This window comes from Acipenser ruthenus, chromosome 16 (assembly GCF_902713425.1).
Source record: "Acipenser ruthenus chromosome 16, fAciRut3.2 maternal haplotype, whole genome shotgun sequence".
NCBI lineage: Eukaryota > Metazoa > Chordata > Actinopteri > Acipenseriformes > Acipenseridae > Acipenser > Acipenser ruthenus.
This window is the reverse complement of record NC_081204.1, coordinates 32,428,404-32,453,555: the sequence shown is the minus strand read 5'-3', so window position 1 is coordinate 32,453,555 and position 25,152 is coordinate 32,428,404. Positions and strand designations below refer to the sequence as shown.

The following is a 25,152-nucleotide window of genomic DNA, read 5'->3' as shown; positions in this document are numbered from 1 at the left end:
TATGATGGGAGATAAAATAGCTGGGCAACTGCTGAGACGTAAAGCCCAGGACTAAGCCACTCAATGAGGCATCAGAGCAAAAGGGGTATTTATCAAAACCCTTACTCAGTCATATATAGGCTGTCAATCAGGTTACAGGTTCACCACTCATACTTCTGCACTCAAGACTTTCACAAGAGCCGATCTGGATTGTACGCAGCAGCCTTTGCCATTTTAAAATCATTCGACGTGCTTGTCTGATTCATTTTTAGGGTATGGCAAGGTCTTTGGACAATGGATCAGGGAATTCTGAGTCAGTGTAGAATCAGACGTCTTCAGATTGTGAGACTGTCTGAGCTGAAACGTTTTTGTGAGAAGTATCAGTTCTGAAGCTTCTTTTAATGTTCAGCCACTCAGCTCCAGTTACAAATTAGCATGTGTAAATCAACATGGAGGCTTCCAAGCCTTGTATCAATCGCAAGTCAAAATCTCCTCAAGGAAACATGACTTCAGATCAATCGATGGCAGCTTGCACTCGCATTACATTGATCCCTGCAGAAACTTATTTATAGATGAGTCCTAAGTATTTTTGGAAATAATGTAAATGTGTTGAGGGAGGCTTCCATAATACAAAAGCGCTCCGTGAGACAAGAAAAAAAATTTATAGAAGATATCAGGATTTGAATGTACTGAGATCATTGTAAAACCGACCTTGTAACTAGGTTCTTCTGTCTTCAAAGACTAAGATTAAGAAACAAGTGGGCTCAAAATGTTAATTTGCCACTTTTCTGTTGCACATCCAGCACCAGCCCAGCTCATAAGTACTACTTGGCTGTGGACCCAGTCAATGAATCCCTGTACCTGTCCGATACAAGCAGCAGAAAGATATTGAGGGTCAAGTCCCTCACTGAACCCAAGGACCTTGCCAAGAACTTCGAAGTGGTGGCAGGGACTGGTGACCAGTGCCTTCCCTTTGACCAGAGCCATTGCGGGGATGGCGGAAAGGCATCTGAAGCTTCTCTCAACAATCCAAGAGGTAAGTCAATCTCAGCATCGGCACTGCTTACAGGGTTCAAGGCATTACATTCTGAGACTTGCAGAAGAACCCTTGCATTCTTCTGTAAAGGTTAAGCCATGTTATGTGTAGTAACACGTGCATTGTTTGAAAGATAGAGTCAACTGCTACGCTGTAAAAGGCTGAGGGTCGGTGCAGGATACATTACTGCATTGAGAATCTGATAAGCTCACGCTGCGGGGAGCAGAAGTAATGTCGTGCTAATCTAATTTAGTGCACCGTGTGAAGTCGCCCAGCTCAAAAACAATAGAGTACAGCGAGGTAAAACCTAGAGTCAGGAAAACATCTACAATGGTATGGGTCAGGTTCAATCAGATGGTGGGGCTGGAAATGAAGGGCTAGATGAGGCACATGTTCATGGGGCATGACTCTCAGAGAGAGTTGCTCATCCTGAGTTCCTTCGGTCATTCTTTCATCTGTATTTTGGAAGATAAAACCTCAACCTTTTGGCAAGTATGCCTAGAAATGCTGAATCAAGCAACAGCTCAGCAAATTGTGTTAAGGGAGCGGCAGGCTTCAGAGATACTGCACTGTCCTGTTGGAACTACAGTGTAGACATTCAGTATGAAATCCTTCTTCCTGGTGTGTTGGCCACAACCCCTGCCTCTCTTTTTAGTTGTTCCTATACATGACTCTTAAAGACTGTGACTCAAAAATTGTTTAATTGCTTTTAAAAATTCAACAGGCAGTCACGAATATTTTTTTAATGACATACGTATAGAGCTAATAAGTATTTTTTTTCTTTTTCTGACAGCTAATTAATGTAGGAAAGCTGCTGTAATTAAAGATTTTAGATAGAAGGACTACTTCCTCAGTTGTGCTGAGGCTATTTGGGAAAACGAAACAAAACAAATCTTATTGTGAATCCCTTTTAGACAACTTGATTAATATTTCATCAGACTAGAAGGAATGTCCAAATGGTTGCTGTGTGATTATTTTTAGACTGTTTGCTGCATAGAATAGAGAAAGTACTTATGTTCTCCGAATCTTCAGTTACACAGCTTTGATGTTCAATCATTGTTTTTAGGGTTGTCTTGGATAACAAGCAACTGAACTGGTGACATGGTAAGGAGACCAATAAGGTGCAATTAATGGTGCCAGAGAGTTGAGTGTGTATTTTCCTTTGCAGCCAGATACTGTGCGAGGACAGACTACTGATTTAGAATCCAACAGTTAAGAGCTTTTGTCATGTAGACCTGTTATCTGCTCAGAGCCGGGTGGAAACCAGCTTAGCTCACATCCCGCTGGCCTACTTTAGACAGAAATGACTTGGTTAAGTCCGCCTGGACTGCACGTGGCCCAAAGGTGGAAGACTAATGCCTTTATCAGGTGATAACACACTGCATCTCCGAGTCCCCCGTTCTGCAAAGCTCTTTTCCAGAACCCCCTATCACTGACCCAAGCCAAATACTGTGCTGCAACAAACACAGCAGGGCTTAAATCCACATATCTTCCTGCACAACACACAGTTCTGTGTATGTTATTAAGCACCGTGAATAACAGAAAAGCAGAAACGTTTTTGGAGCAATGCGGCTGTCGTTACTGGTTACAGTGTTTTGGCCGGGAAGATAAGACCTTCCTCCGATAAATACTCTTGCACAGGTACACACACTGTTGGAGACCTGATGGATGGTGATATCCCATGAGCATTGTGTTTCAGATTGCAGTCTAACCAGCATATTGTAATGCCTATACCCTACTGACGTTAATACAATTAGTAATCAGCAGCTTGGCTCCATCATTTCTTTGCTGTAAGTCTATATGATATTGATGCAGTGTTGTTAGTGTACTCTCCCTTTCCATAATATTGGATATGTGTCAAGACTACCTGGCGGCTCACTGGAAATGAAGCCTAAGGTAATAAAGCAAAGAGACAGGGTCAATTCACTGTACCTTTTATTTGAAGATACAGGTGCCTGTTCTAAACCTGTTGTCTGTAACTCCCTCCAGTGTTACAAAACAAGAAACAAACATCTTGAGAAGCGCTAAATTATATGTGTTGCTAGTTTTGCAACATCTAGTGTTGTTTTCAAACAACAGTAGTGAATTGCAGTCTGCAGAAATAAAATTTTAAAAACACTTTGAGAGGAGAGCCTGTGAGGTCTGATTTATTAAGATTGTACAGTCTCCCTTTGAGGTTATATTTTCACTCTGTTTTTTTTTTTTTAATGCATACATTCCTGTATTTAAAATAAATAACTAGACAGTCAACAGCATGTTTTATTTTTTGTGTGCGGTGCGCTGAACCTGAAATGCGCTGAAGTGGTCTTTTTTTTTTTAAAGGAAATCACAACATCAGCCGCCCTCTTATGTTTCCCTGCATTTATTCAAAGCCATACTGCATATTGTGAGTTGCTTGAAAACCATGTTGCACAAAGTAGATCCTTTGGGAGCTCTTACCCAGGTTTAGTATGTCTGAGATGACATGCAGTCTGACATTGATGAGGAGCAGTATGCAGAATTCGGATATGCACTTGTGAACAAGGTTGTAAAGTAAAATATATATATCAGGGGTATTCTGTAGCCATGCCTGGGGAGGAAGTGCATTACATTTAAAAGCTACTTCTTCTTTTATTCAACTGAACAGTGAATTAAATAGTTTTGCAAAGTATTTTTGACTAAAGACAAGAGTTCACACCAAAGTAAAATCCATTATCACGTTTTTTCCACTGTCACTTTCCTTAACAGATTCTACGGGTATTATTTAAAGATGAAACAAAAATAGGTTAAGTGTAAAAACACATTTGCCATAATTATTCCTACAGATACAATACAGCCCACTTGTCTTGCTTAAGCAGTGTAAGTTAATTGTATGTTAACTGCGAGAATAGCAAACTAAAGCAGTGTTATTCATTAAAGTCCCATAAATACATTATTATTCATGCAGATGTAGTGTGTGTTAAAATACCCACTACTGCATATTGACATTTCAATACTTTTTCTTTCCTCTCACTTGCTTGTGGAAAAATAAATGTCATGCATTCAGAATCCAAACAAAGCTGGATTTACTTTTACTTACAGTAACACCAGCGAGAATGGAGGAGAACTTACGTGTTATTTGCTAACTCAAGCAGTGAATCAATTAACAGTGCTGGCAGGATTTTAGGCTGTGCTCAGTCACTGTCACAGCATTCGCCAGTCCTTCTTTATCAACCTGTCAACAGTCATAATTGATGGAGAACAAATTCTAATTTGTTTGCTAAACTGGATGAAAAAAAAGACTTTTCATTTTTTAAATGTATTGGAGAGTGTTAGCGTAGTAACTAATGTTGTTTAATTTGCTGTTTTTATAAGTACTACTGAATAAAATCATATTTATAGAACTATAGGTAACACTTTACATTGTGTCTCTAATTACTGTGTATTTACATAGTAGCTACTTAGTAAATATATGTGTACTTACACATAATGACAATGTTATTATGCATAGTTGCAATGTACTTAATGTGTAAATCTATTTGTACAATGTATGTAAGTACACAATTGTATCAGAAAAGGGTTAGGGTTATATCATGCAGAAGGTACATAACCCAGGACTGGTACACCCTCAGATAAGACACTAAGCAATGTTCCTGCAGTACGTAATGTATATTCTCTTGAGCTGTAAACTGTGTTCTGTGTAAAGTTGATTTACTCAGGCCTCTATTTTAGTTTACCAGCAATTTAAAATAATAGAGCTGCGGGTTTGGAGCCGTTGCTTTTGATTTCTTATTTGAATCAGTCATGTTTTGATGCCTGTAAGAGAATTTCACTTGCTGTCTGCACATTAGGTACCTGCAGTATGCATGTTTTTAGTCTGCCATAACTAATTAAATGGAGAATTTATGATGCGCACTGACATGCACTCTTTAACTTCCAGTTTAATTGGTATACTTAGTCTCTTAGAAGATTTCACTATAATAAAACCCAGAAATTCCTTGTTCTAACTGCCGGAGAACCAAGAACCAGCGGCAATTAAAAGTAAAAACCAAGGCATCCAACTACTGGGTCTTGCTGCCAAGAATCCCATTATTTGCATCGACAGTATGCCTATGAAATATTTATAGAGGATGACAGAAATACGGTCTCAGTGTTTGATAGCAAAGCTCCTTCCAGAACCTGGTACTACATTCACGCAAAATCATAAACATACCAGTTCTCATGAAGAAGAAACCTGTACAAATGATTCCCTCTATTTCCAGTCTGTTTGAGTCTGCTATTTCTTGAGAACATGTTTTTAGGGACTGAGATTTTGCTACTTACCCTGACATGAATCCGTGAAGAAAAATAAACGTATTTGTATGACGCTTTGCACTCGGTGACAAGTTTTCATCTGTTTAGTTTATATGGCCAATTACCAGCACCTCAGGGGGGTCCAGAAATCAGGAAACATCATGCTAAACCTTCTCCCTGGGGGACAGGAGCTTTCTGTGCAGTCACTGAAGAGGTCATGAATGTTTCAGAGTCACAGTTTCAATCAGCATACAGTGACACGAAAGCTGCCACTGCTATTTTAATGAGAAGGCATACATGGCTGGAGCAATCATCCATGAATGCAGATACTCGAGCGGTGCTGATGAACCCTCAGCAAAGGCGAGGGAGCTTATAAGAGCTACAATGCACACCATCATTTTGGTATGTATACCATACTTAGTGAGTCTGAATCTGTACGAGACAGAAAGGGCAGAGTATGAGGGTGTTACTTGTAGGCCACGTCTTTGTAGGATCTAGGTTCAGATGTTGACCAATAAGTAGATAACCGTCCTAGACAATATTATTAATTAGTCAGCTGAGCCCAGAGTTGAGTGGAAATGGCATCAGGTACTAAAACCTACAATTTTTGTAATAATGCAAATGTATGAATATTGTTAAAAACCCTTGAACCTGTCATTTCTTTAATTCTGTCTTAGAGGCACCGGGTTTCATTCAGTGTCTATATTGTAATTACCATAATGAGAACAGCTTCCCAGACTCCAGTGGACTTTAATCCCATTCTTGTAATGCTAGATTCCAAGAACTGTTAAATACCTTATCCTTCCCTAACACCCTTCCTCTTGTTTCAAATGACTGTATTTTCAGACGTATAGTGCACGTGTGTGTGCGTGTGCATGTGTGCGTTTGTGTGTGTTTCTTGGCTCAGGTGCAAAGGAACAGCCTGGGGCCTTTTCACATCCACGGTGTAAATAAATTCATTGTTGAATTGTATAATTAATTAATTGAAAGTGTGGAATTTTAATCACATGCTGTAAAAATTACTGCCACATTGTCTGCAAGAGTAACAAACACGACATTGAGCACCTCTTACATCCACTTCTTACATAGACATTATTCGGAAAGCTGTATTGAGGCCACAGGGGTGCGGCCTGTTTTAGATAGTCCCCAGGATGTGATGACTGAAATAGAAAATAATATAGTTTATCTAAAAGAAATGTGTTTGTTCCATTAAGTCTCGTATCTACATAAGTGGAAAACAACAGCTTTTTTCATGAAATGAAACTTGCACTAAAAATCCTTCCCCTCTCTGGAAGAAATTGCTTGAAGAAAAAGCCCCCACCCACTCAGAGAAATAGAAAAACATCTGGTTACATCTGCGTGACAGAAATGAGCTGTCGAAAACCGTCTGTCTGCACGCTTCCAGGGCCGTGAGACGACTTCCAACGGTGTCAGAAGTTGTCAGTATGGGGTGAGGGATATAAAATGACAGCGAGTTACATTAGATACAATCCAAGAAAATCAATTAAACATAGCAGCAACCAACGTAATCTGTAAAAACCTGTCTTTGCGTTATATGTATCGCCTGCTCCAGCACATCATTTCCTTTGGGTGTTGGTGGCACCCTTTCATATTCCTGATTTGGTGTCACAACATACCAGACCTTCATGCACGACATACACCTTTTAACGTGCTTGCCTCTGGATACTACTGAAGGAGGGCATTGTCTTAACAGATTGTTTCTTTGAATTGGTGAAGATTAAAACACTGACGATCGTGACAAGAAGTCAGACCTTTGATTAATACAGCAGAGGAATGGCAAGTGGCAAAATATTTCATGGTTGCTTAATCGTGGGTATTGAAGTGGTTAAATCAATGTCATATTTAGTTAGCATGTTGGCTTTCAGTTCCTTTATGGACTGTAGACCTGGTCTTTGATGATAGGGTTATCGCTTTAGAAATAACTACTTCACCTGCCAAGTAACATCTGTTACTTGAATGAACTGTCTCTTTTTTGCTTTGAGCTGACCACTTTAAAACACATTTGACAACAACCATTCTGATTCCTTTACTGTAATCTTACCCGGGGAAACATAGAGAAGCACAGTATTCCTAACTCCATATTGCGGAGTGCATGTAAACACAGGGAAAGACTGCATAATGGTATTGGAATTCAGTAAGGAATAGTCAGTGCCGAGGTTACCAGTTGTTTAGCTTCTAGTCAAAATAACTGCTACAATGATAAATGGTCTCCTTCCAACTCATTATCACTTTGATAAATCATCTATGTTTTATTGCATCATTACATTTTACAATGCTCCTTTCACCCAGACACTTAAAGCTAGCTGTGCATTTATTACATGCATCCTCATAGACAGTAAAACACACAATACAGTCTCCATACATTGGATCTTAAATCTATTCTTTCTAGGGTTCAAACAGGCAGACGAAACCTCCAGAGAGTGTATTAAATCACTGATGTTATGTGCTTTATCGCTTGTGAAGCTGAGCTTTAAGTTGTGACAATAAGACCAGAGATACCTCTGTACTTCTTAAGCACTGAAAATGCAAATAGTCAGTAAATAAAAATATTTCTATCCTGGATAAGACAGCAACACTTTTGTAGAATACTGTGTTTGGCAAACACAAAGTTTAATGTTTTACAGCTCTGCATTCCCATTGTTAAGTTGCTTCTTTCCATCTTTTCTATATATATCTAAAGATCTAAAGACACAGATCTGTGCTCAGTTTGTCTGTGGAGGGCCATTAGTATAAAGGATTTCTGCCTTTTGGGTGTCCGAGGCAGAGCTATGGATAGCGTGTTGGTTTAATGTACTGCCCCTGTCCCTCTGCTCATTGGGTTTGGGTTCACTTCTGGCTGCAATGATCAGTCCACCTCCTAATGGCTCTGACAAGTAAAGGCTTAGCGTAGTCTTCAGTGCACATGATCACATTGCAGAAGCACTCAGATGCACATTAATTGTACACTAATAGCTCTTGAGAACTCCCTGGACACAGTATGCTGCAAACAGCAAACATCTCCCAACACAAACAGGGCAGCTTTACACCAATAGGGCTTTAAATAGCATGCAAAAACATCCAGTTGAATTTTCTCTATTAAGAGAAATGTTGAAATTCCCTATACAAATATAATAGCACAATTACAATATTAAAATACAGTCCGGGCCTACGCCAAACAGTAATATCTTAAAGGGGAGTTCATTCTGACATCACCGCAGACTGGTTAGCTCATGTGCTCCACTATGGCTGGCATGAATGAAAGTGCAAGACGCGTCTAAAATGTTACCAAAGCATTGCACTATGGGTGGATTTCTAATAGAATGTCTCTTCTATTTCTCAAACTTCCTAGTAACACGTTACTTCCTGTGTGGTAGGTCACAGGGCTGGTTGCAGCTTGGCCATTGGAGTGAAACTGAGCTACAGTGCTGTGAAGCTGTTCGGTAACAGGAAGCAGAAGGAACATTTACTGATGTATAAAATACAAGCCAAGAGATCCTTAAGATCTTGAGCAAAAGAAAAGGGGAGTGGTAATGTCATCACGAGCGTTGCTGGTGCTAATGAGAGGTAGCTGGATTACTGTCGCCTTCCACAAGTGGGGTATTGGAACCGCTGGCTCCAAGGTTATCACTGTGTATATTCTCCTGGTCGTTACCTTCCATTTCACAATCAAGTTTTAATATCTTCCTCGCAAAGCAGGAGGTTGCAGGCAAGTATTATAATGAGACATTTCTGAAGGGTGTTAAAAAGATTAGTCCCCACACTAGATTCATTTCCAGAAAAAAACCTCAGAGAGAACGATAAAGAAAGGGGGAAAGAAAAAGAAAAGCAAATAAAAATGATAAATTACCCCCCCCAAGGGATTGTGAATTTATAGGTTTTAGGTCACGTATTGTGAGCCAATTCTGAACTAAAACAAAGCGTGTTTTAATTGACAGCAGGCATTATTTGGATTTATTGTTACTCCTGAAAGCAATCCCTGGTGCATCCCTCCTCCCTAGTATTTCATTGACGTGACAGTCAATATTATTGAAGATTTGAATAACGTATGGCGGGTTCCTTCCTCGCACTGTTCAGTGTGCAGCGTGGCTTTCATCAGTAAGGGAACGGCTGTTGCTGTTTCTCTCCCCAAGTTTGCTGCGTTTATTCAAATTGCCAATGAATATTCATTACTTGTCACAATGAAAGGGCGATGCTGAGGGGGAGAAGGGGAGGTTATTAACTACCTTGGCTGTCTCAGGGAAAAACAGCTTTCCTTTGGCAGGTAAATGAAAAGGGTTTTTCACCGTTGATTTTGCAAAAAGGTAAAAGTTAATTGTCACTGTACAGTATGCAGTACAAGGTGAAGAGTTACAGTATGAGGTGTCTGAGGTGTTTTTTTATATTGCTTGTGGTTTACACCACCATTTTGTTTTCATTCTCTGTTAATAATGAAAGTACTGTAGACACCAATGATGGTTTAAACCTGGAATGCCGTCATGTATTACATCTGACTTCAAAAATGCCTAGAATACAAAAACTATTTGTTTATTCATGTTTTTGAATACATTTTATTATTTTTTTTAATTTGTTGAGGGATTAAAGAGGACTCAGGAAGCTCAACTGCTGTAATGCATCTATTATTTAAAAACGTTGCTCTTTCTTTTTATTAATTCATAGTATGCGCTCTCAGAATATGGTTCTATTTCCATGGAGATTGGCAAAATGTGAAGGAGCATGTGCTGTGTAATGCAAAACAGCACAATTCTCAGTTTGTTTCACTGGACATTCTGCAAATCAACCTGCAATCACAACTCCTGTAAACTGCAAAATAGCACTCAGGTTGTCCCGTGGCACACCATAATTGAGTAATATTGTGATAGCCAGAGACCAGAAACTGACCACCATCCCTGGTTACCTGCCTTGGACCTTGTCACCTGCAGCAGGATGTAATCTCAGATCACCACAAGGAGAATAAGGAAAAATAAATACTTCATTTTATATCACAGTTCTACAGATCATATTCTTTTTACTGGACTTTTTTTTTTTTTTTAAATCTATCTTGCATTCATTCAAATCCAACGACAGAAAGACGAGCCATCTTGCAGTCTTCCAAATTATTGCTGAGCAAATGTGGAGCTTGGTCTAAGGAAAGTCATTTAGGTTTAAAAATTCCTTTTTGTGGATGTTCATTCTCTGATTAACTACAGTATTCGAGGATCATTCGTGGAGCATCCTCCATTTCACCAGCAGCACAATACAATATTGAGAAAGAAAAGCCCGCCATAGAGTTATTAACAGAAACAACAATACCTTTCACATAGCAAATTACCAAAATTACAAACCTGCTTGGCAAATAATTACAGCCCAAAACAATCCACCATCTCTGTCAATTCCTTTTGTATCCGGTATTATTAGATTTTACATGCACTGCTAAGCTGGTGCTTTTCACATTGATGGAGCTGTACAGTGGAGCACAGAGTCAATCCCTCAAGCTGTACGTTATAAACTAAGGAAACAAAGGAACAATTCGAGATTCATGAGCTCACTCTTATCCTGAAAGACATTCTGGGAGTGCTCTTCAGCAATGAGAACAAGGAGAGGCTCTTCAAGACATAAGCCTCTTCACCTGTCTGAGGAGTAGAAAGAGTTAACAGTTTAGTTCATGCTATAGAATTTACAGCAGCACCAAGCACCAGCAGCCTAATCTCTCAAATGCATTTCACCTGGGACTCCAGAGACTCTGTGTTGCGGAACAAAATCTGACAGATATTAGCAAGGCACTCAATTAAATGAATTCCAGCAATGGCCATCACCATTCAACACTGATATGATTGGATACAGTTTTAAACAAAACTGCTGGCTTGGATAATTTAGCTATGTTTGCAAAGTAGCTATATGTTTGGCTGCTGTGGGGTTTGTTTTCTGTTCCAAGTAATTTGCAAATGGACCTTGCATGACCTTCAAGATCCATTTGCAAAATTTTCATTTATTTTAATGTTATACATTTTACCAGGGCTTTAGATTTCAATAGTGTCAGTGGCATGATTTTCTAAAGAGGTGAATACATTTCAGGGCTTTCTGTTTAAGCCTGACCATTGTAGGAATCTGTAGACCTTGAATAAATGAATTGAGCAGATGAGAGTTTAGTGAATGGTAAACATCAATGCGGAGCCTTGTACATCCTTCATAGTTCATTCATTTATCACGGCAGTCTAGTAACCTACACGTCTGGAATGATTCATTTGAAACATTTTATGTAATACATGATTGGTGGCTCAAAGCTTGCAAGTAAATCTTCATTGTGGAGATTTGACCAGTGAACCAGGGTCAGTGTCCTGGCTCTTCTTCAGCAATTGCCAGGGGGCATTTAACATCCAGAAAGCAGAAAGACCCCTGGTTCTCTAAACAGGAATGGCCCCTGTGGCACAGTGTACACAGTGTCCTGCAGTGCTAGGAGATAGGATATGTCCAGTTCATTGATAGAGAAGTTGATTAAGATTGCTTGCAAGGAGTGAATGGAAAAGGACGCGCTGCACACAGGCAATGGAACCTGGCCTGGAGGGAGCAGTCTTTTAATCTGTCTGCTGTGACAGGATGATGAAGCAGTTTTGGGGAAGTGTGAAATGGTGCACCTGGCCTGTGGAGAAACATAGGGCTCCAGCCTGGTGCTCCATCAATCTCCCGCCTCGCTTTGGGACCGCAGAATTCATTACCGGCAAGACAAAAAAGGTCATTGTCTCCGTACCTGGAGAGACACCAGAGCTTTGCACTGTAAACGGTGAGAGCAGCAATACAGTCTGTGAGAGTCTGAGTGAAGCAGAGAATAACCAAGCTGGACTGTAGCTTATTATTGAGTGGTAGAGTGGGATTTCTGTTCATGACATTGGTTCAGTTTGCCAGTGTTGAAAGTAAGTTCTGACATCCAGTTGAATGCATGTATTCGTAAAATGTGTTTACACAGTGGGTTGTTTATTTGCACTGTTTTAACTAGGTCGCCACACTTGCAATTACTCTGTGCATCAGTCCATAAGAATGACGTCATCCAATATTACATTTTGACTCCTGGATACTGCAGAGCTCTGCCCTGTCACGCTAATGATAGGATATATTAGTAAATGCTAATATCTCGACTTAAGTGTCTTTGAAATTCACCACGAACAGCGGGTCAGCGAGATGGAGCACATCTATCACTTACCAGACCCCCCCCCCTGTCTAAACCTTCCAGAAGGACCAAATCCGATGAGCAGCTTTTTTTTGCTATAAACATTTAATACTGTACATGCTGTTTATAGCTTAAAGGATTTGTCATTCTGTAGCATTAACAACTTCATTCTTGTCCATGGCTTCAGTGTTGCCAGCCAGAAAACCCATAATAACCTAGAACGCAATTGTGAATTCCCAGTGTTCACAAAGTTTCAACCCATGAGTTATTTAAAAAATGTGTGAATAAAATATTGCTTGCTAACACTGAAACTGCTAGACTGTTGCTGGTTCCTTTTGAACAGTCAAATCAAACCTATTTGAGTTTACTTTATTTTAGAGAGGTGTCCATTTTCATGCCTGCTGAATCAATCTGTGAGGTCTCTAAACACCCCTCACCATTACTAAACCCCTCTCCAATGCTCGTGTCCTTTAATACCTTTTATAAACCACGCAGCAGACACGACCACTGAGGAGAATTACAATCAGAGTGGAGCATTATTAATTACGCCCAGGAAAGCCTAAACCAACATTCTTACTTTGCTTTGAAGTTTCATGTATTTCCAATTCCCTGTCCTTTGTATTTAATTAACACAATTGTTTATGAGGTGACTTATAAATCTGTGTATATCATTTGTTGTTTTTTTGTTTTGCTTCCCTCTAGGTATTGCCGTTGACAAAAAGGGTTTTGTATACTTTGTCGATGGAACGATGATTCGGAAAATTGACGAGCGTGGCGTGATCACAACTGTAATTGGTTCCAACGGGCTGACATCAACCCAGCCACTGAGCTGTGACTCTGGAATGGACATCTCTCAGGTATGCTGCCTCAGCCCGTGACTGCAATACACGCTTTCCTATTCACCCTATAACAGGGCTCTGCAGTTATATAAAGCGTTTAATTGCAGAAGATATTACCCGGACTTGCACAACTGCTGCTTCCAGCTCCAGCTTTATCATGAAATTGGAGGCGTGCAGTTTTCATGCCGAACATGTTAAAAGTGATTTTCTTTCCAAATTTCTACTTGTCTTCCTTCCTCGATTATTTATAATAGCAGCTCAGTAAGGGGCTTGAAGTGTGCAAAAGGGCAAGGCTTTTGAATGTGTTAAGTGGCTGTTTGAATCGCAGACACGGCCAGGCGTGTATTTGCAGTCATTTTTATTAAACGGTTTATGCATCTGGTGAGATACTTGAACCGCAATCCCGTTTTTCTTTCTTGATGGGAAATATCAAATGGAAATGAAGGCAATTTAAAATATGCGGCACAAAAAAATTATATGAATAAAATAAACAGTAAAACTTGTGTTGCAGTTGTTTAAAAGAGAATATCATCAGACGGTTACGTTTTTTTTTAACCCATATTCCTTTATTCCAAAGAAGATACTGTACACCTGTACTTCAGATGACACCCCCTGTTTGATTTCAAGTACATGCAAAAGATTTGAATGGACAAACCATCCCACAAGTGCAGTGGTTGATTACCAATGCAGAATAATCTTAAAAAAAATGCCTTTCTGATACTGTGACTGGACGAGCTGAAACGTCAAATAATAAAAAATAAAACAAATTCAATAAAAAGCATTTCAACATTAAAAAAAGCAAACGTTAAACTACATAACACATGAGTATTCGAGTCGGTTGCTTGTGGATTGCTATTTAGTAGAATACTGGGAATAACAAGCATTATTATAGGCAGGATGTTTGTACTCGACAAGGGTGTGTTAAATCATGAGAAGTTGCTGTTGGGGGCGATGCTTTCTTCCCCTTCTCCAGTGCATCTTAAGACAGCTGTTATTCCTAACCATTGTTGGTGCACTATTAAGTACAGCTCTCAGTGCCTTGTTCTTTAATTGGTGCTAAATTATATTATGATGTTCCCTCACTTTACCACTTCAACGTTTCCAGAAAAGTGTACTTTTTTTTTTTTTTTTTTGGGCTCCATGAGTTATTGCCTGTTGAATTCTCCTGTAATGCACCACAGTTTTCCCTTGAGAAACCCAGCTTTCAAAGCAGGTAAGACACTGCATTTGAAGCATTCTGAGCCGCAGTCCATTATTCTTAATCTGGCCCGTATTATATAAAGGTTCAGTACACAAAACTCCTGATAATAAGCACTCATAAAAAGTTTGAAAGCAGCGAGGCTGGAAGTCTCGTGTTGTTCCTGCCAAGGGATGCCCTGGAGTCAGTGTGAGCAGCAGTAATGGAGGGGTTCTCTGTCACTGCTCCACATTAACCCACATTCCAGGAGCATTGTACTGGGATAGAGAAATGCACACTCGGACCCTGCTCTCAAAACTGGGACTCAAGAGGTCTTCAAAGACTGATGTTGCTTCTTATTCAAAGAAGCCAACATCAGTCTAAGAAAGTTTCATGTTAACCAGAATGTACAGTATTTAGTTAATCAGTACAGACCCGTAAATGCTTATACATACATATATACATGCATACATATACGCATACATGCATGCATACATACATACATACAGTACATATATACATGCATGCATACAGGCAGATATACACATACATAGAACTGTATACTGTACTTATTGCATTGCAAGTTCTAAATAAATACACTACATATATTAAACAGTAAGCAGTGTTCTAAAAGATGGGCTCCTCCAAACTGTATTGCATATTCCCATCTTCAGCTGAAAGATCAAATACATTGAACACTTAACAAGGGATCTCAAAGAGCTACAACACCCCCGATCCTCCTAAAAACAACCCTTCCAGTAGGCTTCAATGCAGCAGTGTGCAGAGAGTAGCGGCCCAAGCTTTATGTGGAGCCGATCTACCACACGCAATGTGAACCCTCGCACCCTTGATCTGGATAACCTGCCCTATTTCTTTGCTAAGCGTTTTGCAGATTTGCATTTTATTTCATATACCTGTTTACTCCAAGACAGCATTACGATCAGCCAGGCTGACGCTACAGTGGAACATAGAGGACTCCCATTGCACAGCAGTTGGAAGCCATTCCAGGTTTTACTAAGAGTTTTTTCTATGTGACCTCTTTACCGCTGCTGTTTGGGATTGATTATGTTGTGAAGCTGCCTTGCTGAACTAGGTGTCCCTGATACAGACACTGCCCTGCACAAACACTGTGTATCAAGCAGGCATTGTGAATCATATTCTCAGGAGAAATGATATAAATCCTGCGAAGATCCTCTGTTGTAAATCAGAACTTTCTCTCTCACTCTCTCTGTTATTCCTGTCTGGCCTTGCTCTAGAAACTCCTCTGCATCTCCCCTGGCTGCTTCTCGCTGGAAGGGAATAGGGGCCTGCTTGCCCTCCATGTTATGCCTTGTCAAAACAATAGTGGAATGTTACCAGCCTCGAGCTGGCAGGAGGGAGATCTCCCAGAGGAAACCTGTCTGTGTGGGTGTGTGCCTGAGCAGTCCCGGGGTCTCTCAGCAAGCAAAGACAATAAGCATACGCAACACCAATACTGTGTATTTACATAGTAGTTACTTAGTAAATACATGTGTACTTCCACATAATTACAATGTACTTAATGTGATATAATGTATGATATAACCCTAATCCTAACCCTTTTCTGATACAATTGTGTACTTACATATAGTGTGCAAAAAGATGTACACATCAAGTACATTGTAGCTATGCCCAATAACATTATGTGGAAGTGCACATGTATTTACAAAGTGACTACTATGTAAATACACAGTAATTAGAGACACAATGTAAAGTGTTACCTAGCTTTCTACCTGAAACCTGACTTTAGCATCAGTTCATCGGTTCATAGATCAGATGAAAACAGTGTCTTTTGGAATGTTTGGAACTGGAAGTTGTCCATCTGGTAGAAAGTGAAAGCCAATTAAAAGCGATTTCCTTTTTTTTTGCACTTCAGTAGAGGTGTGTGTCTGAGGTGGCGTGGAACAGCTGGTAGCATCCAAGTTAAAAGAGATTTGATCTATCTTAAACACCCTCATTAAACATGGGAAATCAACACAGTGCAAAAACAAAACCGCTGACAAATTAACAAATTAACAACACGTCTTATTGCGAGGTTCTTTTGGCTGCGTTTTTGCTCTGCCAGCAATTAAAAACATTTTCAATAGCATCCGCATAAATAGCTTTTTTTTTTATCACAACAAACAAATAATCTGCAAAAAATAATAAACATAACTCTTAGGACACCTATCAACTATTTTTCAGAGCATTTTACAGCACTGGTGAATCACTGTGGATTATATCAACTACCTATCTCTGGTTATTTGGGATTACCTCCCCCAAAAAAACACAGTAGATGCATTGGTGCTGTAAAATGCCCCCAAAATAATCCAGCTGTGGTTTATCCCAGCAGGCTACAGCCATAGGTCTATACCACGGCTCTTTCTTCAAAGCAGGTGGATTTAATGTACAGTATATAACAGGGAGAATATCGTTTCCTTGCAGGTCCGTCTGGAATGGCCAACAGATTTAGCAGCAAACCCTCTGGACAACTCGCTGTATATCCTGGACAACAACATCGTGATCCAGGTTTCAGAGAAAGGCCGGGTCAGGATTGTGGCGGGACGTCCCATACATTGCCAGGTCCCTGGAATGGATCATTACTTGGTGAGCAAAGTGGCTGTGCATTCCACCCTGGAGTCGGCACGAGCCCTCGCCGTGTCCGAACACGGGGTTCTGTACATAGCAGAGACGGACGAGAGGAAGATCAACCGCATACAGCAAGTCACAACCAACGGGGAAATCTCCATCATCGCCGGAGCGCCCACGGAGTGTGACTGCAAGATTGATCCCAACTGCGACTGCTTTTCAGGTAGGTGGGAAAAGGAACGTCCCGGAAAATGAACCTTATATTCTCGCTTTGGGTCACCATTGAGATCTCCAAACATCCTAGTTTTTGATAATAGTTAGTTAATTATTCCTAATCTGTGTTACCACGGAAACTGAGCACTGCAAAGTTTCAACATCACGATTGACGGAATTGTTTAAATATATAAAATAACCTGTAATTCAGAAACTAGCATTGCACAATAATATAGAGTTGTGCAGCAATGAAGTGATATTACCTTCTGGCCCATGCACTAGTCTATTAATAACCCCCTCTCTAGTGTCAAATCAACATAACCTATTAAACATCTATAAATAGTTAATAAAGTATTTCTAAAGGGCACATGTGGCTGTTTTTACAGAAGCTTCCACAGTTTCAGTGAAGCTACTTGGCCATTACGGGGCTCAGATTGTAGTTTGACTGCAGTGAACATTATCCTCAGTGTAGCTCCTCTGTATAATAATATTCGATTTTTGAATGCAAAATGTGTATGTTTTAACAGATGCAATCTCATTAGGGTGAGGTTCTACATTAGAGGGAGGCACAAGCCTAGTCACTTGTGCGCAAAGGCAATGGTGTGAAGCGTTCACTTTCTTTTGTTTTTGATATGGTACTGTGCTGTACTTTGCATATTTTCCATCACACCATGCTGTTAGCAGATGATTACTCTCTTCATGGAGATAGCTCATAGCTCACACCCCCCGCTCGTCTCATCTCTCCACAGCAAACATACTGTGTGCAGCAGTGCTACAGATGCTAGAAATATCAATTTTGTCCTTTTGTTTGCAGCCCCCCCCCCCCCCCTCCTTGAGTTAACATTATCTAATGAGGGTATACACTTATCATGTCTGTCCCAAACGAGATAAATTAATTGTGAGTGTCTAATGAGCTCATTTTTCGACTTTTTTTAAACCATAAATGCTAATGCTAGACCTGACCACATAGACCTAAGGATAATTCCAGGTGTCGCAATGAGCCCTGGGACAGAACATGTAATGTTGTAATGCAGGAATGTACTGCACTCACGCGGTGTACTCTGTTCATTGTTCAGGCGATGGTGGCTATGCCAGGGATGCCAAGCTGAAAGCCCCCTCCTCCATGGCAGTGTCTCCAGATGGCACGCTGTACATCGCAGACCTGGGCAACGTCCGGATCCGAGCCCTGAGCCGCAACAAGCCTCAGCTGAACCGCATGCACATGTACGAGATCGCCTCGGCGGTGGATCAGGAGCTCTACCTCTTCAGCACTAACGGGACGCACCTCCACACACTCAATCTCATCACCGGGGACTACATTTACAACTTCACCTACAGCGGGGAGCAGGATCTCAACACCATCATCAGCAGCAACGGAAACTCGGTGCACATCCGGAGGGATGCCAATGGGGTGCCCCTCTGGCTGGTGGTGCCTGGAGGGCAGGTCTACTGGCTCACCATCAGCAACAACGGGGCCCTGAATAGGGTGTCCGCCCAGGGCCACGACCTCGCACAGATCACCTACCATGGCAACAGCGGCCTCCTAGCAACCAAGAGCAATGAAAACGGATGGACCACAGTTTACGAGTAAGATTTTGTTCTTACTTTGCTGTGGTGTGTTCTGGAATTGTTCGGGTGGCCCAGTGACCTACAGATCCCAGTTGCTAGCACGCCCGTTCCTTCTTGATTTATTTGTACTGCTTTAATCTGAGCCGTCCAAGCTGCAGTAGAGAGAACTGCGTGCTCCTGGTGAGGACTGGTCTGACTGGTGACTACTTCAGAATGATTTCATGGTGTGGACTAAACTCAAAACGATTCAGACTATTGTTAGATTTATGTAGTTGAGGGAGGGAGTCACCTGATTTGGGGGTTTTAAACACAGTGTTTTGACCAGCTCTGACATAGCAGAATTCGTATGCGGGTATTATCAATTGGTGCTTTTAGAAATCCTTGTCGACAGACAGAAGTCACCACCACCTCTTTTGGCTGACTCTAATGCTAGAATTCATTTATATAGGTTACTGCCTGAGCTCAGAGCAACAGACTGCTGCATTTGTATTCAAATATTTATGTGTGTGTTTATTTGTTTAATTTGGTGTGGTGTCCCAGAGGATATAGGCAGGCGTAATGACATTCCCCACACAATAATGTATAGCTCAGAACATATTACCAACAATTGTCATTTGTCATGCAGTTAAACCCGCTTATAAAACTGCCCAAGGCACCATCGGCAAGTGGCCTCTTAAAATTTGAATTTATGACACTTATTATCGACTATTTAACAGTTTATTCCAGGGTGCAATTTAATTCAGCTTTGGGGTGTAGGGGCCAGTGTTTCTTTGTTACTTGACAAACTTGTTGCTGTTTTCTGTGGAGCACGTCGCCCTCTTGTGGTGCATATCCAGATTGCTCAAAACATTCCAGATTGCTTGCAGAAGTGATGTTCTGTCTGTACAATACAGATGTTTTTGTTTGTTCGTTTTGTATTTTCTATTCTCTATCTGTGCTGTATACTGTATATATAAGGCTTACATAACAGTAATGTTCAAGGACTATCTGTCTAGACAGCTACGCAGCCTTTGTTGCAACTTTTTGTCTTGCTGAGACTAAATAGTCTAGCCTACTTCTTTGAGAAGAAAGGTGTTGTCCTTTTTCAACAAATACATTCATTTTTCCAAAGGTTTTATAGAAATGTCTGTTTCTTAGAAACACTATTATAGCACCCCAGGAGTCGTGGGGTGTCGTGACTTGTTTAATGTAAAAAGCATTTCCAAGCAAACTCTACCGTCTGAACGTGTGTGCTGTGGGGCAATGTTTTCAGATATACCTGCAGTCACAATCTTCTGCTTCAGTTAAGCATGACTTGTACCATCATACTCATTTATCGATTAAAATCTATGCTTACCAGAAATAAAATACATCACAAACAGACCAATGCAAATATGCTTTTAAATGTCAGCATTTCGATATTGCACACAGCTTGGAATCAGACCCCTCTTTGCTAAACAACGCTGATGCTATCAATCACAAAACATATAAAATGTTTATTTAATGCATATGTTTCTTTGATATAATGTTCATACAGAAATACAGTCTCTCTCTCTCTATATATATATATATAAAGTGACAGTATAAATGCATGTTTACATTGACATATTTTTATACCTAATTTTTTTATATATTCATAAAGTATTTTAATTAAACTGTGATCAATAATCAATACTTTCTACTTTGAGTGCCCCATTATTTACTCCCATTGATGATAATAGATGCAGTGAAATTGAGCACAGCTACAGCAGCTGACTATCCAGGCATTAACCCTCTATTAGACCACTGTATGTTGAACAGTGCTGTTTAACCTATTGGTTTACCTATAAATGACATACCAAAACACATTTTTCAATGCCATTTATTTGATTAACACTATACCCTATAACTTGTATCATTACTGTAGAGGCTTCAGAGTGAGAAATTAACTCCAAAAATATAATTGGTGCGTGATACACACCTGACCAGCATGCTGTCAAAAGGCAAAGCTGGAAAGGGTTTTTTTTTTTTTCCTATTCAAGTTCTTCAAGTTTCTAGTTTTCCCAACTAGAAGATGCAATCGTGACACGGCTGTCTGCATTGAATAACAACCGTGTCTGTGTGTAGGTACAATGCTGAAGGTCACCTGATCAACGCGACCTTCCCTACCGGGGAGGTCAGCAGTCTCCAGAGCAACACGGAGAAGTCTGTGCGAGTGGAAGTGGACACTTCAAACAAGGAGAACTTTGTCACCACCACCAACCTCTCAGCAACCAACACCATCTATACACTGCGGCAAGGTGAGTAGCACACCACTGATAGACTTTCTGACCTTGTGTGCCAGCGGAGTCAATGTGACATGACTGATTCTCGAGAGATAACACTCAGTGATACACTTCCACTTCGGCAGTACTGGGAATGTAGCATATTGATGCCCACAACAAACACCTTGATATCTGCTGCGATTCTAAAATGAGAAATAATAGTGGTTGCTAAGTGCTAGGCAGATGATCTGCACAAATTAGTACCCAATGCTGACACCATGTTCATTTTTATAACACTTTAGTAGGAATTAAAGAACAGAAAGGGTCAGTGCTTTATTGACCATTTGAATGACCCAGCTATTGTAATTTTATGGCCAAACAGCATTTATCATTGTAGTCAGTTTGAGTCAGAAATCAAATGTGATTCAATGTAGATGTGATACACTGCTGTGCCGGATTCTGTCCCCTGTCTGTGAGATGAGAGGAGGTTATCAAGTAGGTGTGTGGTCTAGTAGTCACAGATGTTGGCTGCTGAATCGGAAACTATAACTGCACACAAAGAGGCTGGGTTTTTATACCCAACAGTTTTTGCAGTTGGAAGCGTGCACAGCTCATAGACAGAATAAGCAGACAGAGTCAAAAACGGTCTGATATTTGTCTCCCCAAGCAAGATCCCAAACCGCAGTGATTCAGATGTGCAAGCAGCATGAAATGAAAGGGGAGGTTTTTGGTTGAGAGAATGAAAAACAGAACAGCCCTATTGTTTTGCTTTTTTAATAAGCATTCTCATTCTAAACGGCACACCCAAGGAGGCACCCTGGATTAAACTGATACGAATCCCTTGTCCCGGAGGCAGTGCGGTCTAGTGGCAATAACGAAGGGTTGTGTTCGTACATCACACACTCGCTGATCAATTCACTGCAGTGTTAAAGCTTTATGAACACGTCACACAGTGAATGGAGACCCGTGTATTACTGTGACCCCGGTTGAGCGACTTATCCAGCGGTTCAACTCAACTGGGACCACACTGAGGTATGGAGTCCCATGTAATGATTTGTACGGTATTTTACTGAATCATATTAGTCCTGGAAGATCTTTAAAGATTTCAACTACATAACAAAAGCCTGAACAGGCCCCTAGTGCAGGCAGGGTACCTTCAGCATTAGGTTACACCCCTCACTGAAGTGGCAGATCAGTCATAGATGGCAGTGGTAAGGCTTTCCCCTCTATGCTAGAGGTTTCTATTCATATAAGGCAGGCTCCCTCGTGATCTAAGAACCACATTCATAAAGCACTGCAGTTCTGCACAGTTACAGAAGTCTGCAGTCCCTCTGAACCCCCTCAGATCACCACCAAAGCCATTTAGAGTTTCGTTTAACCACCCTTTAGAATACGGGGGGGGCGGCAAGGGATATTTCCACCTTATCAAGATAAATTGCTCCTAGATGTTATAACAGAAGAAGGGCTCCAGGGATAAATAGAGCAGTTTTAATGCTCCCACTAAACAAGCATGCAGGCGATTTACAGAAATCCACAAACGTGGAGTCAACTGATTGCTTTCCCGGTTTAGGATTCCTCGGCTCTAAGCCACCGTGGATGTGTTGGAATGATTAATGTCCTCCAATTGTAATGTATTGAAATAGGGCTGTTTGCATGCCGAAGCAGCAAAGGGTATCAAGCTGCTTTCAATTTGCATGTTTTCATCATTACAGACGTAATTGTTGCAGCGCTTTCAATTCAAGTTTGCCGTTTATGTATTTATTTAGTTCCTTATTTATGTATTTATTTATTTCAGTAAAAAAAAAAAAAATACAGCACCTGCATTTCAAAGTGAAGTGAACAAACATTAAAAAGCTCTCAAATAAGTTTCATTTTCATAGTGATGCAATGCACTTAAACACCGGTAATATTTCAGTTTGCTTGGTGAAACAGTGCTAGTGCTGCGCCTAGCCGTCTATTCACACGTCTGCTTTGAGAGTGTAAATGAGATGACAGGTACACGTTATCAAATGCATGTTTGGAAAGACGTCTGTTGTACTAAAGCCTCATTGGTGAGAAGATTCTGCAAAGGTGTCAAGAGCTGGTGGTCTGTGGAGACCCGAAGAGGGTAAACAGGATGTTCTCCTCTTTGTCTCACGTAAACCAAACGACAGTGACGTCTTGTGTGCAAGTATCAATTCTTCCAAGCCTGAACAGCGCTGAACACTCAGATGTGCACGTGTCATTTTCATCGTCTACTGGTGCATCGAAAAGGAGATTTGTTTTGCAATGTAGGGGCACTAAAGCTAGGGCAACAATTAAAAGAAAACTGGTACTATCCTGCTACAAATATTAGGACACTATGTGTTACAAGCAAAATCAGAAATGTAGGCAAGCCTATCTAATAATGCATGTAAAGGATTGCTGAATTTCTAACTTTGCTTGTAAAACATACACTTCAGCAAGTAACTGCCCCAGGACTGCTGGAAGGTTCTGTATGTGTATGATTGTCACAAGGCTGGCTGAGTGGTGACACATCAGACCCGGAAGAAACAGACAGACACAGTGAGGTTGGTGAAGCTGAGCACTTGGTTGTGCTCAGTATTTAATAAACAAAATAAGCGAACACAAAAACAGGACACGGCACTTCACGCCAAAATAAAGAGACAAACAAAACGTACTAACACATAAAACAAGTGGACGAACGTTTAAACAAGTACCGTGCTGGCACTTCCAGCACGCTGTAGCAATTGTTATTTCCCCTTCACTGTATTTCTCCTTCTCTCTCTCCCGTTCTCCACTCTCGAACACCCAACCCCCAGTGAGTGAAAACATGCTGCTTTTATGCAGTTGTACCAAGAGTCGATTGCTAGTCAATCATTCAATTGGAATCACGGTACAACTGCACGTGAATTAATTAAGTGTACTCCCGTGACCACACATTACAAATTTAACCAGCACGTGAAGTGATCTGTGCCATCCTCGTGCCTAAATACAAATCTACATTTTTAAATACACGTGAAACACAGACCCGTTTATATCCCGTGTACCATCTCTATAGACCAACATTTACACGCAACACGTAACATACAACATATAACACACACTACGCACAAGGGCGTGGCCACATTGCCACAATGATACAGTCAGTTTAAAAGTTTAGACGCATGTGCATGGTTCTAGTGGTTTTTTTTTTTATTATCCAGTACATTGTAAGGGCTCTAGAAATGTCCGTGCCCATGTGTTTATCTGATTGAATGTGTTTTCCAGACCATGCACAGAACACCTACCGCGTGAGTGCAGACGGCTCTCTGCGCGTGACCTTCGCCAGTGGCATGGAGCTGACCCTGAACACAGAGCCGCACATCTCTGCGGGGGTGGTGAACCCCACCGTGGGCAAGTGCAACATCACCCTGCCCGGCGAGCACAGCCCCAGCCTGATCGAGTGGAGGCAGCGTAGAGAGCAGGCCAAGGGGAACTACACAGCCTTCGAGAGGCGCCTCCGGGTAATCATGTCTTACCAGCAACTCTGTGAAACGCACACGAGAAGAGTTAACACTGAAAAAAAAATAAGGACTGCGGCACCGTAATTCAAATTGAAATTGACATTTTAACATATGCCCCATGTACATTTACAGTTATATCGAGAGAATGTAGCACTCATTAGCACCAACTATTTTTACTGCTGGGCTGCCTGACTGCTGACTGTTTGAGCTTGATCACACGTCACTGATATTCTGTTATTGTATCTGTTACTAGGCTCATAACAGAAACCTGCTGTCCATAGACTTTGATCAGGCAACAAGAGTGGGCAAGATCTACGACGATCACCGCAAGTTTACCCTTCGCATTCTTTATGATAAAATGGGCCGCCCCGTGCTCTGGTCCCCGAGCAGCAAGTACAATGAGGTGAATGTCACCTACTCCCCTGCTGGGCTGCTAACCAGCATTCAGAGGGGGAACTGGTCAGAGCGACTGGAGTATGAGAACGGGAGGATAGTCTCTAGAATGTGGGCTAATGGCAAAATATGGAGCTACACGTTCCTGGAGAAGGTAAAGTATTGTTGGGTTTGTTTGTTAATTCCGATTTTATTTTTTTAAATTTAATAATTAGTTTATTTTGCAATGCATTTGGAGTGCCATTTATCAGTATTATATAC

The 25,152-nt window shown here is 40.9% G+C and overlaps 1 protein-coding gene across 2 annotated transcripts in view; it reads left to right on the top strand.

Annotated features, from left to right (window-relative positions):
- LOC117412171 (teneurin-1-like) overlaps positions 1–25,152 on the top strand; it is a 159,877-nt gene that overhangs the window by 126,558 nt on the left and 8,167 nt on the right. For both annotated transcript variants that reach the window (XM_058989491.1, XM_058989490.1), the window contains exons 22-28: positions 783–1,015; positions 13,110–13,264; positions 16,866–17,232; positions 18,299–18,809; positions 20,877–21,049; positions 24,263–24,498; positions 24,752–25,045. In XM_058989491.1, the coding sequence (XP_058845474.1) occupies positions 783–1,015; positions 13,110–13,264; positions 16,866–17,232; positions 18,299–18,809; positions 20,877–21,049; positions 24,263–24,498; positions 24,752–25,045 (1,969 nt within the window). The remainder of the gene's footprint in view (positions 1–782; positions 1,016–13,109; positions 13,265–16,865; positions 17,233–18,298; positions 18,810–20,876; positions 21,050–24,262; positions 24,499–24,751; positions 25,046–25,152) is intronic.